This window comes from Falco peregrinus, chromosome 7 (assembly GCF_023634155.1).
Source record: "Falco peregrinus isolate bFalPer1 chromosome 7, bFalPer1.pri, whole genome shotgun sequence".
Lineage (NCBI taxonomy): Eukaryota > Metazoa > Chordata > Aves > Falconiformes > Falconidae > Falco > Falco peregrinus.
In genome coordinates, this window is record NC_073727.1 from 10,461,851 (window position 1) to 10,477,615 (window position 15,765).

The 15,765-nt window shown below is 42.5% G+C and overlaps 1 protein-coding gene across 1 annotated transcript in view; it reads left to right on the plus strand.

The window, feature by feature from the left end:
* The window catches only part of PCNX2 (pecanex 2), a 159,735-nt gene that overhangs the window by 108,920 nt on the left and 35,050 nt on the right, over window positions 1-15,765 (plus strand). The window contains exons 24-25 of the mRNA XM_055809946.1: window positions 9,690-9,748; window positions 12,605-12,820. Coding sequence (XP_055665921.1) covers window positions 9,690-9,748; window positions 12,605-12,820 — 275 coding nt within the window. The remainder of the gene's footprint in view (window positions 1-9,689; window positions 9,749-12,604; window positions 12,821-15,765) is intronic.

Sequence of the window (15,765 nt, forward strand, 5' to 3'; positions counted from 1 at the left end):
AGACTTTTCCCAATGTGGGCAGAATTTGGGTTGACCCACATCATGCACGTGCGTGGGAAAAGGAGTTGTGAAAAGTACCTGTCTGCTCCCTGCTTTTTCCCCGTGAAATAACAGGTCTTCCACTTCCAAATGCTTATTTCTAGCATACCCTTGCTGCATCTGTTTTCCCTGTGAGCCTGCTCATCTGTTACAGCTGCTAAACCCCTGCTCCAAACACAAAACATCACTCGCCCATAACTGTCCGTGGGCCTTCTTTGGGAGCTGCATATTCAGACCTTTCAAGTTCTCCTTCTTGGGGCTGGGTTTCTGTTTTTTTAGTCTTTTCTTGCTATGTTGTTTGATTTTTCACATTTTCTTAGACCTCCATAGTGGCGATGTTTACAGAGGAACAACTGCAGCAAATGTTTATAGTTCAGTAATTCCTTGGAAACTGATTTTATAAAGGATACTTTAAAGAATGGTACATTAACCTCTGAAGTCAACAATTACAGCATAACCTAAGCACAGGAGACCCTTTTGCCCCCTAATAGACAGGAGTTAGTGTTTGCCTTATTTCCTCAAATATCTCTTCAGAAATGTGACGTTCTGACTACCATCGCTGTCTGTTCTCTCTTGGAATTGCTTAGGATTCAAACTTTTCTGAGTACTTCCAGCCACCTGGCGTGAAAGAAGCGTTGCAGCCATAAGTTTTACCGTTCGTTGTAATCGGTTTAGTTTCTTCTGAACAGTTTCTCTGCTACTTTTTGTGTTTCTCTCTGGCTGCTTCTATTTCTATACTGTTTTTATGAACGGACCAGAAAGAAGCACAGTATTCCAGTTGCATGACTTGACTTTAGAGTGTGCTGAGGTTCTAGTTCCTTTGTTATCGGCTTTTACTCAGTTTTACAAATGCTAGCCCCTCTGATGATGATGGCTCTTTAGGAGAGGTCTTCACTGAGCTGGCCTCAGGGGTCCTCCAGGCTTTCATTGAGTGTTAAGTTAATTTAGAACTCAGCAAAATACTGTAAATAACTATCAGTGCGTAGGTAAAACCAAAATGGGTGCTTGTTGGTGCCTGAGACTTAGAACAAATAGGACCAGTGAATGAGTGGGTTTTAGTCTGAATTTTTGGTGTGTTCAGATCAGAATGGCTGCCTGGTCTTGTTCACAAAGCACGTGGAATTTGGTGAGGGTCTTTCTGGAGACTTCAAAGGGCTTTAGATCCTTGAGCATCTAGCCTAGGCTGGTACTGAGAGATGCTTAGGCCTGGCTTGGGTGCCCTTGGGCATAGCATTCCTGCTGACTGTGGTGGCACTCCCTCGCTGGCAGTGTTGCAAATGCTGCAATGTTAGCAAGTTGCTGCTATTTTTCCATCATTACTCTTCTCTTATAACTGGTAGATTTCCCAATAAAGATGATTCTTTTCAGGAAAAAATGTTCCTCCATTGAAACGCTGAATATAAACTAGTCTTTGGGAAGTTGCGCCCCATTCTCCAGGCACATGTGTGGCCATGTTTCTGGCATTGGGGCAGAAAATAGAGAAAACCAAAAACATTTGAAGAACAGAACATCTTTGTCCGTACTTCAGCCTTAGTTCTTCATGAGCCCTCTGAAGTTACATGTTATTCATTAGACTTTACTCATCTGACTGTTTTCTCGAGACCCTTCCCTGTCTCTCCTTCCAGCTGTAGTGCCCACCTGCCATACATCTTCACATTGCAAACCACCAGGATTTCCCATGGACTGGTACCTGCAGCACTTGCCTGGTTTGGGAGTCTTCGATCCCTTTCAGCAGCTGTGTAGGGCTTTGAGGAGTGACAAAGCCACAACATTCAGGTGTGGGAGGTGTTGCTTCAGGTGAAGCCCCAGGCTAAAAGAAACCCTACTAGAAATTATGTTCCCCTCAGTGTCTTGACCTGTTACCCGCCCATGGAGTAAGTGACCCTGTGTGCACGTGTGTCCCTTTGGCCACTTGCTGTAGCACGGAGGTATGCACATCTCCTCTCCAACCCAGCCCTCACCTCATCACTTGACTCCGTGTGTGGAGTCACACTGACCTGGGAAAATGTGAGGGCTGTCTGGGGAAGGATGGGCCAGGAAAACCAGGCACCTTTAATCAAATAGATCTGGTATTAAAGTAAGTGTTTTCTGGGTTGCTAAGAGTTTCACACTCAAGGGACACTATACAAAATTCAGAGTTGTATTTTAACTGTTTGGTAGTATCTCTTTAACTGGTAACATCTCCTCTTCTTAAATTTTGCCCCTGGCAGTCAATAAAACAAATTGAGGCTAATTGAATAGGAGCCATATGTGTGATAATTAATTGGGAGTGCATTCTGATTCAGTGCTCTGCAGTTCCCTGCCGAGTTAAAGATGCGTTCACAACTCCAATTCACTGAATCATTCTAAGAGGACAGAATAAAGACAGAAGGGAGGCATCAGAGAGGGAACGCATGCTGAGGCCAGGCAGGAACACAAGCAGAGATCAAAACCACAAGCAGGATAAATGAAAAGGGAAAGGGATGGGCAAAAAAGGAAAAGGCATGCAGTGAAAAATCTAAGAGGATAATGCAACAGACATTGATAAGCAGGAGCGCAGACCTATAGAGGGAAAGAAATGATAAGCATGATAGATGAGGACTTTTACAGATACTTGGAAAGGAAGGCAGCAACAGGACGTAAGAGAAAGATGAGAATGGACTCATAAATCAGAAATAGAAAGCATGTAATATTTTAAGGGCTTTCATGGATACACAGTGACACTAAAATTTTATAAGCTGTTCATCTAATGCTAATACAAATTATGTAAATCTAATGAGATCAAGTAAACTCATGCAATTTCTGTCATGTGAAGTATTGAAAACCTGTTGAAATGGATTGAATTTTCATAAGAATAAGAGTTCTCGGCAAGCGTTCATCCCATTCACTTGGATAATGAAGATCACCTCCTGTTTTAGATTTTACTGAATCAAATATTCAGGGACAAGCTGAGGTTCGGAGCACTAAACTTAAAACTTCCATTCAACAAGATGCCTCCCCAAGCAACTTGCGTGAAGATGGTAAAAGCTGAGATCACAGAGGAAATGTTCAGCAAGTCTAACTGTTCTAACTGGGGTGATACGTAAATTGTGTACAGCTAGCAGCAGGGAATAATTCATGCTACAGCATGCTCAAGTCCTCGTTGTCTCTTGATGTACCAGAGTATGTACTGGAGCCAGATTTACTCAGGACTTGTAAGAGCAAAATGTAAAATATCTCTCGCTTTTTCTGAGGTAATGCAAAATGCGGAATTATGTCAGCATCGCCACTGAGAATTGTCTCTGAAGCTTTGTGCAAGTTGGGACTAGGTAAATACTGGATGAATGCTAGAGGGATTTTATTTCTTCTTTTAAATCCTTTGACTAGCAGCATTCGCTCTTAAAATACTAGACATTTTTTCAGTCTGAAGAGTACTGTAGAGACTACCGTAGTGACTGCTGTAAATGATTAACACTCTCAGCAGTCTTTGCAAAGAAAAAACAGATATATTAGAAGTTATCGTTGGTTTAGATTCAATTTTGTACAACTGCACGGTAGCAATAAGGGTTTTTTTCTTCTTCTTTAGTGTATTGCCACTCATGCTGCACTCAGGTTTATGGTATTGGAATGGCTTGGTTAGCTTCTGGTTTGCCTCCCTGCATCTTTTGGTGAGAAATATGTATATGGAAAACCCTACAGTGAGCTAAACTAATACTTCTGATGTAGGCTTTCGTCGTAAGGCACCAGTCACCAGTCTTAGTCCTATTCTTGTACCTCCTCATACTTTGTTGCCATCTCTACCTCCTAATTCTATTGTTAAGCAGTCACCTTGAGTCTAAAAGGGACAATTAAAATATCATAAGGATATGTTATTTTAATATCGCAACCCAAAAAAGCACAAGAGTACTTTGTTATTAGCAGTAAAGAATATTAAGAATTAATTATGAGATGCCTTGCTGTCCTTTCATCTTTTTATGATGTTTAAACAACTTGCATCTCTCTGTGTGGAGTAAAGGAGGTAAACATCTTGTCCTCATTTGCTGAAGCAGCTCCCAACATTTTGGTAATGTTTTGTTGCTGTTTGATCTCGTTCTCTTTTCCTGGTGAAAACTTCACCTGGCCATTTCTCATTACCCCCTTTCTGCTCTCCAGGTCCTTACAGTTTCTCAGGCTTTTGCCACTTCATTCGTGGGCCCACCAGCCAGTGCAGAGCCCAAGCGAATGGGTCCTGCAGAGCTCTTCGCCCAGAGCTGGGCACAGCGCGGTACCTTTCCTGTAGTTTGCCTTGGCTCACCCGCAGTATTTCAGATGCATGGGTTTGTGTGTAATTAACACATGTGCTTTTAAGTGAAGAGTACTTCTATGAATTGGTGACAGTGAGGTGTAGCTGTGATGCAGGGTCCTGTGCTAAGCCCCATCCTGACAGGGATGTCAGGGTCCCAGCCTTTCTTCACTGACACAGGAGGGAACACAACCATCTCTGTGCAGTTGGCATAATCCTTCCACTTATATAGCTTCTTGTATTGCTTAGGATAATATATCTGAAGCTAGTGATTGAATGCCTTACGAAAGAAAAAGCATACTCAGACAAGGGGAAAGAAGTTAAGTAGCAAGGCAGACAAAAGCAGGGATATCGATGACATTTTGGTAAAGTATTAGTGTATTTAAAAGTACACAGATGCTTAAATGACCTGGCTTACAAATTAGAGGTAAATTCCCTGGCTAAATCTTCGAATGTCAGAACACTTAGTTGGGTTGTTTAATGGATGTTGGGCACTCAGCTTTTGATCTCAGATTCACACTTCTCATTTACATCCCTATTGCTGGAGGAGCAGAGAAATATCATCTTCAGGAAAGGGTTCAGAATATGCCAAACATACATCCTCACTGGTATCTCAGCAGATGACCACAATGCTGATTTTTACACCTACTTAAAAAAAAAAAAACCACCAAACACACACACACCTCTCCCAAAAAAACAACCCAGCAAACAAACCACAAAAAAACTCAAAAACAAACACAGGAAGCTCTCAGAATTAATTATAAAAACATTTTTAAGAAAGAAACCCTAGGAACTGGAAACGTGATTGATAGGAAAGATTTTCCTATGTTTTAAAAGGATTCTTCGACAGCCCCGTCTTTAACAACTGGAACTTCTTATGCCTTAGCCCTCCCCCAGTTTTCCACTGTGCAATCAAAGCCACTTTTTATTATTGTTAGATGAAACACTGGAGCAGTCAGAGAAGGAGGGGAGGAAGCAAACATGAAAAATAAAAACCAGAGTGAGTGGACAGGAAGGAGAAGTTGCTTTCATTTGTAAGAGATCTTTCTTTATTAACGTGAGTTAAACTGAAGGCATATCTTCCATGCAGCTGCCCAGAAAACCCGAGCATGGTTATGCACTAAGAGAATGTCAGTCTTTGCTGTTATAATCACAGTGAAATCATTCTGCCTTTTAGATGAAATTGATTTAAAACTGTTTGGGCATCCTCACACTTCCAATTAGTACCATCGTTTTTGCCTCTGGTGTCCTTCAAATATTCATGGATGCCTGCTTATTCTGCTATCTCCTGATTCTCCCTCCTGCCTCACAGTTGTAGCCTACCACTACTACTGTTTTTAATGCTAAGCCTCCCGTTTATAGTGCCAGCAGCGTAAGACATTTACACAGAAATGAGGAATTTTTTTTTTTCCCAGACTCCCATGAATAATCATAGGGCTGCAGCATGGTAAAGTTTCTCTCTGTTAGATTTGCCTGTTAGATGTCATGGAACGGCAGATTAAAATTCATTGGACACAGACAAAGAAAAACTTTGGATCTACCCTAGAAAGGCAGCTCTTGCATCCCCCACGGGGAAACTGCTTTTCTTTGTTTTGTTCTCTTTGAGAGCAGAGATCCCCTCTGTCGCAGCAGGGATCCTGGAAATCTTGAATTTCTGTTACGGGCCAAAACCCAGCAACAGCAAGGCAGCTAGAACAGCTGCAATTTTATTTTCATCTTCTGGAAATAAACACAGCAATGATTCCCTCCCCGCCCCCCCCCCCCCCCCCCCCCCCCAATTTGCCTGATTCTCACCATCTGCTGTACGTTCCCCAGGCTGCCTGAATCCCCCTCAAGTCTTTTTTTCACTTTTCTAAGGAAATCAGGAGAGTAAAGTGGGAGAAGAACGTCCTTGCAGGTTGAAAAACGAGGCAGTATTTTTGGACAAGGGAAGTATAGGAAGTGACTTCATCCTTTTCAAAGGGAAGCGATAGTCATAATGTCACGAACGGTGCTATGCAAACCCGTGGATTATCTCCATGCCCGTGTAAATGCTGGATTAAAAGAGCATGAGAGAGATATTTCAGGAACTAAGCAGGATGTTGACTTTAAAATTGCTGAAGATGTTCAAACACAATCACTTGCTCTCTAGGGCAAGCACCGAAGGACCTGCACTCAGTTTGCGTAGAATAATGCGATTCAGGAAGAAATCCAATTACTGAGCTAATTATCATCTTGGATGAGTGGTAACAACCACATTTTAAGCAAGAGGCCACTGGAGGAAAGCCCAAATCACCCACTGGTCCCAAAAGTTCACTTGGAGAGGTCCTAGTTGAGAGCAGAAAGCCCAGGAGTGGAGGTGCCACCGGTTCGGTCATTAGGCGCAGTCTATTACAGTCCCATGCAGTGCACATTCCCGTTGCCTTCAAGAAGGTACGAACCCAATAGCTTTGGTTACTAGTAATTGTGGAAGGTTTTTAAAGTCCAAAATGGGTTATCTGACTGAAATGTATTCAACCAAACTGAATTTCAGGATTGAAGTTTGCTTTACAAACTATGTTACCCTCAGTCTTGGAAAAAATGAAAAATTCTGCTTGCAAGTATCTGCATAAAGATTTGCGTTTTTCTGGTAGTGTCTGAAAAGGCAAATCCTTTCTTGTCTCATGTCCTGAGGCCCACGTTTTAGCTGCTTAAACTGTTACTGTGCTTGGAATGGAGGGTAAAGCCCCAATGGAGCCTGGTTTTGTTTTGTTTGTGAGAGCTGTTCTGTTTCCATCCTTTCTTCCCATCAGGCTGCATTATCTGTCTCTGAGTGTCTTGCAGCACTTGTGATTTTCACTGATTGTTGCATGCATTTTTCTCTCAAAGGAAAAAAAAAAAAAAAAAAAAAAAAGGATGGGGGGGAGGGGAGAATTGGAGCCAGAGCTGCATTCTGGGCAAAAGGATTCCTGCTTGTTAGCGATCAGAATTTTCTGAAGTACTGCTTGATTTGTAAGGGTCTCAATGTGCCTCAAGAACAGAAATGCTTTACAGGTTCATAGAAGATTGGAGTAAAGAATAGTATTGACTTGTACTTTGTACTGCCATGCTGATTTCAGAGGGACTAAAAGTTAATAAGGAATCTCATAATCGTAAGACATACATTTGGAAATCAGCAGTGTTTCTCTGCTGAGAACAGAAAATCGATCGAATTCCATAATCTAATCTTTTTGATTACTTTGGCATATGCTGCAATTGCAGGTGGGTGTATATCAGGGTAGAAGAATTCTGATGATCTTTTTGAAGCAAAATCATTCTTTATATTCTGAACTGCTCAGAAGGCCCTTTCCCCCCTTGACATTTTCTGTTGCATAGGAAATGAAAACTGCAGTTACAGTAAGCTGAGCCAACCAGAGGCAAGAAGATAAATAATACATCAAATAAAATGTTAATCTATGTAGATAATGTAGTAATATTAATTACAAATAATTCTAATTAAGACTCATATTCTCTCCAACTGTATTTCTTGTAAGTAAAGAACGTGCCTTTTTAAAGCAAAAATCAGTTGCTGGTAGGGAGAGACAGTCAAGCAATTTTGTTCCTCTTCTGTCTACTCCGTGGAAGCCTGTGCAATTTTTCTGTTGGTCAGTTTTCCACAGCTTTTTGCGGGAGGCTGCAGAGCGTGGATGAAAAGGCTTTCTAACATTAGGGGCATCAACAGCATCCTCCTCCCCGCTGGCTTCAGCATGAGCTGATAGCTTCAGCTCAGAAACTTCCAGCCTTTTAAAGAACTGGTATACTGAGACACAAAATCCTGGGAGTCACTGCTGAGATGAGGACAGACTCCCAGAGAGACTCTGCTGTGCTTCAAAGACAACGTTACCTTGGGTTTACAGGGTTTACACCATCCTTTTTCAGCGTCACTTAAGCTGTTTGAAAGCCTCCCATATAACTTACACCCTCTTTGGCACAGTCTTCCTCAGGGCATGGCTAAGTTCTCGTAGTGAGTAGCTAAATTCGGGCTTTGTAAGTTGGCTGGCCAGCCATCAGCCCTTTCAAGGTCCTCACTGTGCCCTGTGCCCCCCACCCCAGTGAGTCAGACCCTAGCCAGTCCCACCTGGCCACGCTGCCCTCATCACAGTGCAGCCAGGGACGCGATGAGGACCATGCCTGGGTGTCTCCCTTGGTTCCTGTGCTGGGAGAGGTGGCACCTAGGCACTTTTCCTTTGCATTTGTTGGCTGTTGAACAGACGAGACTCTCACCGTTGTCGCAGGTAACCTTATGCTGAGTGTTATTCAGGGAAAATGGCTTTGTCTTTTCCCATTTTCTGCTTTAACTCCGTTTTCCAAAATGATAATATTTACGTATCTGATTGATAGATCTTCTGCTAAAGCTAGTGATTGAGGGCAAAACTTTCAAGGCAGTATTCTTAATGAAGTGTCCTGAAATCCTAAAGTACCACTGCCAGAGCAGTATTTCAGGGAAATCTAAATTTACTGTAGCATTTCTGTAAACCAGGCTTTTACTTGTACCCTGAAGGCTTGGGAGGTGGATGCTTGGGAGATGCTCTGGACTGCTGGTGTGGAATATTTCTGGCCACCACAATGATCACTCCCTTCTGTTGGACACAAGCTTGCCCGTAGTGATTTGCTCATCCCTTCTTTTCAGACCTTGTTAGTGTCTTTTGGTAGGGGTAGGAATAAAAGCTCAATCCAATCTACTTTTTAGTCACTTTCTGTTTTGTGACCATTTTTCCTGCAGTATTTCTATTCCACTCCTACTGAAAATACTGAGTAGGGAAAGTGTCATCCATAACAGAGACAGGGATACTGTCTGTCTGGACTAAGACCCTGTGTTTTTCTCTTTTTCAAGTTACAAGAATGAGCAGGGACTCTCTCATAGCTGCCTAGCTAAATATGAAACTTAAGTGATTTTTTTTTTGTTGTTTTTCTGTAGATGTTAATACACCCACAGAAATATTTTTACGCAAAGAAAACCCCTTGCGTCCAGCTGTTTCCCTTAAGGCTTTGAAGGGAAGAAAGACTGATTTAATATTCTTTCTATTCGCCGTTTCAGTGGCACCTGGCTGATGTGCCTCTGGAGCCAGTTCAATTATTTAAGTACATAGTGTTGTGTATTATCACAGATGCCAAATTCTGAACAGACTGTGCCCCACAAGAAGGAAAATGGGCAAGAAAGAATTGGAGGGGAAAGAGGAGGGGACACAGACACTTTTGTGTGGTGATAAACTATGATATCAATGGCAGTACTGAACTGAAATAACTTTATGTGCCTACTTGGAGTAAACTGGTGAGTGGATTAGAGTGTGAACAGCGTAATGGTAGAAACACAGAATAAGAAGATATATTAAAAAGAATATAAAACTGTGTTTGGGGGAGAATCTTATTTTTTTAAAAAAGGTTTGGCTGTACAACATGTCTTTATTTCCAGCACCAAAAGATCGGACCATTCCAACACCAGACTGGCAATTCAGATCGAAAAGGATGCAGGTATGGCCTGGGAGTTTGGGTGTTTTGCTTGATTTGCAAAATTTGATGTATTTGCACCGTTGAGGATTTGCTTGGGAAGCTGATGTAGCAGAGCACTGGTTTGAGTCGTGTGAGTTAACTGTGTCCAGGGCTGGGCTCCCCAGGTCAAGGGAGACTGGGAACTGCTGGGCAGGGTCCGGCGGAGGGCTACGGAGGTGATGAGGGGACTGGAGCGTCTGCCTCATGAGGAGAGGCTGAGGGAGCTGGGCCTGTTCAGCCTGGAGAGGAGAAGGCTGAGGGGGATCTTACCAATGTCTACAAAGATCTCTTGAGGGTGGGTGTCGAGGATGGCCCCAGGCTCCTTTCAGTGGACCCCAACGACAGGACAAGGGGCAATGGGCATGAGCTGAAACATAAGAAGTTCCTTCCAAATATGAGGAAGAACTTCTTTTCCTTGAGGGTGACAGAGTGCTGGCACAGGCTGCCCAGAGGCTGTGGAGTCTCCTTCTCTGGAGACATTCAGAATCCACCTGGACGTGATTCTGTGCAACCTGCTCTGGGAGAACCTGCTTTAGCAGGGGGTTGGACTAGGTGATCTCCAGAGGCCCCTTCCAACCCCAACCATTCTGTGATTCTGTGACTTGATAAGTAATTTCACTCTTCAGCTGCGTGTAGCTGCAGGCGGCTGCTGGGCTGAGTCGCTCGGTTACCAGTAAGATTGCCGTTCGTGCGGAGCACGCAGCAGGCACCCTGGCTAGACTCAAAGGTCAGCCGTGGGCAGGGGAAGGTTTTGGGAAAAAGCAGCAGGTTAACAGTGCCCTGCTGCTGGGCAGTTTGGGCTTACAGGTATCTCCTCTTCGCTAAAGAGAAACCTTTTTGGAGAAGGGGGAGAAAGGGGTCATGGAAATTTTGCAGGAGGAAGTAAAAGAAAGCGGTAGGAAAGATGGTGGGCCTCTCCGCTGGGTATCGGTGCATTAAATGAGCTCCAGTCCATGGCAGTTACAGCACCTCTTGGTCCTGTGAGGCTGGAAAGTGAGAGCATTTTTGGGCAGGTGGGTGGATGCAGGGAGTGTGTGGTACCTCGGCTGATGCCCTTCAGCACCTGGCAGGACAGAGCCGTTCCCAGGGGAAACCGGTACCAGCGTTTCATGCCAATTCCCAGTCCCACTGACAGAGATCAGGGTTTCATATATGGGTTCCTTCCACTTTAGCCTTCTGTGGCCGATTTTATTTTGCCACTGAGGTGTCAGGGGCTTGTATTGTGGAGGTCTAAGTTTACGTTGTAATCATTGCATTATATTTCTGTCATACACACACACAATTTTTAAATCCTTATCCATTACATCAGTAGTGCGATTAAATACACATCTTTAAGCAGAAATGGTTGTAATCCAGAGTGTCTAAGAAGGCGAGGGAGGTATTAGCAGTTTGGGGCATATATAGTGCTCGTTCATTATTTATCGTTTCAAGGCAGGAGGATAAGATGTTTCCCAAAGCCATTCTGTCATCTGATAGCAATAACCTTTAGCATTATTATATATGCTAATAAGTTAATTATGATTTAAACCCCATAGCTCAAGCAAAACATTCCTTTTGTGTGTGTGCTTAAAAGATTCATTTTATGACTTGCTCAGATTTTGAACAAAAAAATTTCAGAAGGTGTATAGCTGAGTGTGTCTGGATATGAATACACACCTGCGTGTACATACACACCAGGGCTGGATGCATAATGGGCATGGTGATGACGGGCAGCATAGTAACGTGCCCACTCCTCCTCTTGTATGGAGGAACAATTTGTGGGGGAAGCTACAGCCTGTCATCTTCTGGGGTTTTTTTTCTCCATGTTAGATCTTTAGATCTGCTTCTAAATATGCACATATATAAATATGCATGTCTACCTGTACATATATATCCACATACACTCTCTTGTATACAAATACACCTACAAGATGCTGGTTTGTACATGTGTGTCTATTCATGTACCAGCATCATAGAAGTATTGAAGGTGAGATGCTGATGCATTATAGGCAAGAAAAGCGGTTCTCATGTCAGGCATATGTTGTGTAAAAGTGTACAACACAAGACAACAGCACATTGGATTATGTGGCACTGTGTTAGCATTTGTGAAAGGTTCATTCCCTTTCACAGATCACCATCATAAAGTGCTGCTTTCAATCCAGTCAAATGCCATAGACCTTTATGAGATGACACTTCTAGACTGTGATGGGGTGTTTTTCACCTGGACAATTGGTCCAAGCAATGTGTAATTGGACAGCTACTATTTTAAAAGAAGTGGTAGCAGTTTCATTGTTTCTCAAGATACTAATAGACCTCTTTAAAAATATGTATCCTCATCTTAAGTACCAAGAGATAAGTCATGGACAAAGCCTTGACAAATTCCTGGAAGACTGCAAGAAAACAATCTCAACAGAATTATTGGAAGCTGTGTGAACTAATTCCTTAAAAATCTCAGAAACAATATTCAGATTTAAGCTTATGTACTGAAATAATGATTTCTGGTTTCCTAAAATTAAGAACGATATGTAGATATTTGCATTGCAGAGACGTTCAGTTAGCCAAAAAATTCTTGCTGTTGTAAAACACAGAGATGATTTGATTCAGTCTGAAATATGTGTAATTATTAATTTGATGTTCTGTTTACAATATTGGTTGTATTAAGCAGAATTTTCAGGTGTGATTCTCTGAAGGGCTAAAAACCACCTAGGAAATGTAGATTGTATAAAGTATCAGGAAGATATCATCCAGCGAGGGGAAGAATCTTTATGCAGGAATGAAAAAGAATATGGGATTTTATGCAGAATGGCTTAGTGTGTTATAAATTCTATTCTTTACGAATGTGTGCTGCTCTGGTTGTAGGAAACGATGACAATAATCTCAACTCCATTTTTTATGAGCATTTGACAAGATCTCTGCAGGAGTCTCTTTGTGGAGATTTGATTTTGGGCCGCTGGGGAAACTACAACACAGGAGACTGTTTTATTCTGGCATCGGATTATTTAAATGCCTTTGTGCACTTGATCGAAATTGGAAATGGCCTTGTCACCTTTCAGCTCAGAGGGCTGGAATTTCGAGGTAAGGAACCCTGATGATTTAAATAACAACAAAAACAGCAACAAACCCTGTTTGGCTTCTTAATCTATCACAGCTCTATAGCAGGACATAGAGTTTAAGGACCTTTCTCTGTCTCTTTTTACAGCTATTTGTCTGTCTAAAATCGCTGTACTTCTTTGTGTGATTATTTGAATGACAGTGTTTTGAAACTTAGATGGTAAGAAATTGGGAGTTGTGTTTACAGTATCACAAAACTTTCAGAAAGAAGGCATGTTGAGTTACTTGCTTGGTTCACAGTTCTTTTAGCTTATGCTTAGTTGCGTTTTCAGCATTTCTTTCCCTCCATAACCACAAAAAGTTCTTAGAACACCCAAAGTTGTTCTTAGAATTGTTCAACCCCCAAAACTTGTCTTTGAAAAAAAAAACACAAATATGATCAGATTCCTCCCACAGGAAAACGCTCTGTGTCAGATCGTGGGCTGAGCTGGGTGGTCCCTGTCACAGCAGAACAGCAGAGGGAGAAGCAAGTCGACCAGGGCTTCATATTTCTCTTATTTAGGAAGGGCTGGTTCCAGCTGCAGAAGGGACCTCACTTTCTGCCTGTTCAGTATATTCCTTTGTCAGGACACTCCTCTTCAGGGAATGATAATTGCATCCCCTTCCTCAATGGTATCGCTTTTGTGAGGCCAGTTGCTTGTAGTGTCACACTCCTGTCCTTTTGTCTATCATTGTCCCTAAAGTAGGAAGAAAAATGGAAATTAAACCCACTAAACTTTAAACAGCTTTTAAATTTTGTTCATGCTACACATGTTGGCTGTCTGGGTTACTTGCTTGGGTTTGTAACCTTTCAAAGATACCACTTTGCAATTACAGGTGATGTGAGTTTTGGAGGTCCAATAAACAGCTTCTGGGGCTCAAGGGCTGAGCATCTAACGGGCAACAGGAGTGTATAATCGAGGTGACTTTTCAACAAGGTTGAGTATGAGAAAACAGGAGACAGACTGGCTCTTTGAATGCATTGTGGGAGGATTAGACTAGGAAATAACGTGTGGGCTCCAGCCTTGGCCCTGTGACAGATGCCCTGTAGGCTGGTGAACAGGTTGTGGTAAATGATTGATGTTCGCTTCCCCTCCTGTGTGGTGGGGATGAAGATAACCCTCCTGTATCTTAAGAAAAGTTACGTAGAAAACAGTAAATACTTGAAACAGCTCGGTATGGTAGTACCTGAAGAGCTACCTGTTCAGTACAAAGGTGATTGTAAGAAAAAGAAACTGGGAAAGAAGATAAATAATTTGTTTATCAGCCTTGTGATTTCTTGTTGTTCATGATGCTGATGTATGTTTGGCTGTGTGGCTTTCTTCAACTACAAAGACATCTGTGCGAGTATTACATCCTCCTTGTGTGCCCCCAAGGTAAGCAGTGGTGCTGCTGTGTCAGGGATAGGTACTGACATTAAGCACCCTATAGAGTCCACAGGTGGAAAGTGTTTTTTGGGTGGATTTGGAATTTGCTATTACTTCTTTCAAATCCAGGCCAGAAAAATGCAGATTTCTGTTGTTCTGCAAGAACAGTTAAATACTGTGGCAGTTCAGATCTTTTCGTTACAGTACCACTGGTTTCACAGGCTGGTAAATCTCTGAGATAATTGGTTTTTTGTCGTTTTTTAAGTCAGCCTATCATTTTGATTGCTCACAGTTATAATTCTTTCTGGAAACTCTGTAAAGGAAAAAAATAGTTCATCAATTTCTGCAGATCTGAATAGTGACTTCCAGGAGGTATTTATATATGTTAAAGTGATAGATCATGGACAATGGTGACATTTTGTTCAGATTTGTTGGGGTTTTCAGTAAGCAGGACTATGTATGTTTCCATTAACTTGCATTCTAGTTTCAGAAAATTATCTTTGCTGATCATCCTTTTGTGTTAAAATAGTTCACTGTAGGATTTGAAGCAAACAGAAGAAAGAAATCTCAGTTTCATGCTTAAATTACATGAGTTTTGCAAGTGGGTTTTTTTTCCCTTATGCAGTTGCCACCTGTTGCTGGGTCCCTCTCCATCATCACCATCCCTGGGCAGTTCAGTTCAAAAAAAGTAAACCTTGGAAACAGAGATTAAAAAAATATGAAAGGATCCTCAAACCATTTGCTAGCTGGATAAAAAGATCAGGGGTCTAGCAGATGGGCTTAATGAACTGGAAGTTGAATGGTGAACAACTGGGTAGTTTTGTTGCATTGCGATTTGGGAAGACTTTGACTTTGAGCCAGGATGGTTCATTACCAGGCATTTGGATCAGCAAGCAAAGCTCAAAAATTGCAGTGTGCTATCTGTCAAGGCACTGCAGTATTCCCTAAAATCATAGTTTAAGTAACTAAATGCGTCTGAAAATTGACCTTTTCATGCAGATTGCCTAACGCTGTTCAGTGTTAGTACTGCACCTGGTTCACTTTGTGAGTAGATCCAGCACATCTGCTGGCTCAACAGGTCTTTACATTCAGCGGGGGCTGAGCCCTGCAGCCTCCCCTGTGTTTCATGGGTTTCCAGTTAGAGCCAGCTGAGTTCCCATTGAGAATATCCCCTTTCCCAGTCTCTCTCACGCTCCTCAGGAGGAGGCTGGCAGCCTGCAAACAGCACCCTTAGCTGGGTGTTCAAAAGAGCTGGGCAGACAGAGCAGCAGCGAACTGTGAACTGGGAAAGCACAGGCAGGTTGCTGGAGGAGGAAGAGAGCAGTGGGAAAACAGGAATGGGAATCTCACCTAGGTTATCTCATCTGCAGTACAGATCCAGTCCCCTATTCCTCCTCACCCTCGGAGTGTCACTGGGGGAAGAGAGCACCCAATACTAGAAGGAGAGGGAAAGGATGGAAATGGGAGGGAGATGGATTCCCCCCGTACTCTTCTCTGAACCCACTGGATGATGCTATTCCAAGAATAAGAGAAAACGTGTAGTTAGTTTGTGTCCTCGCAGAC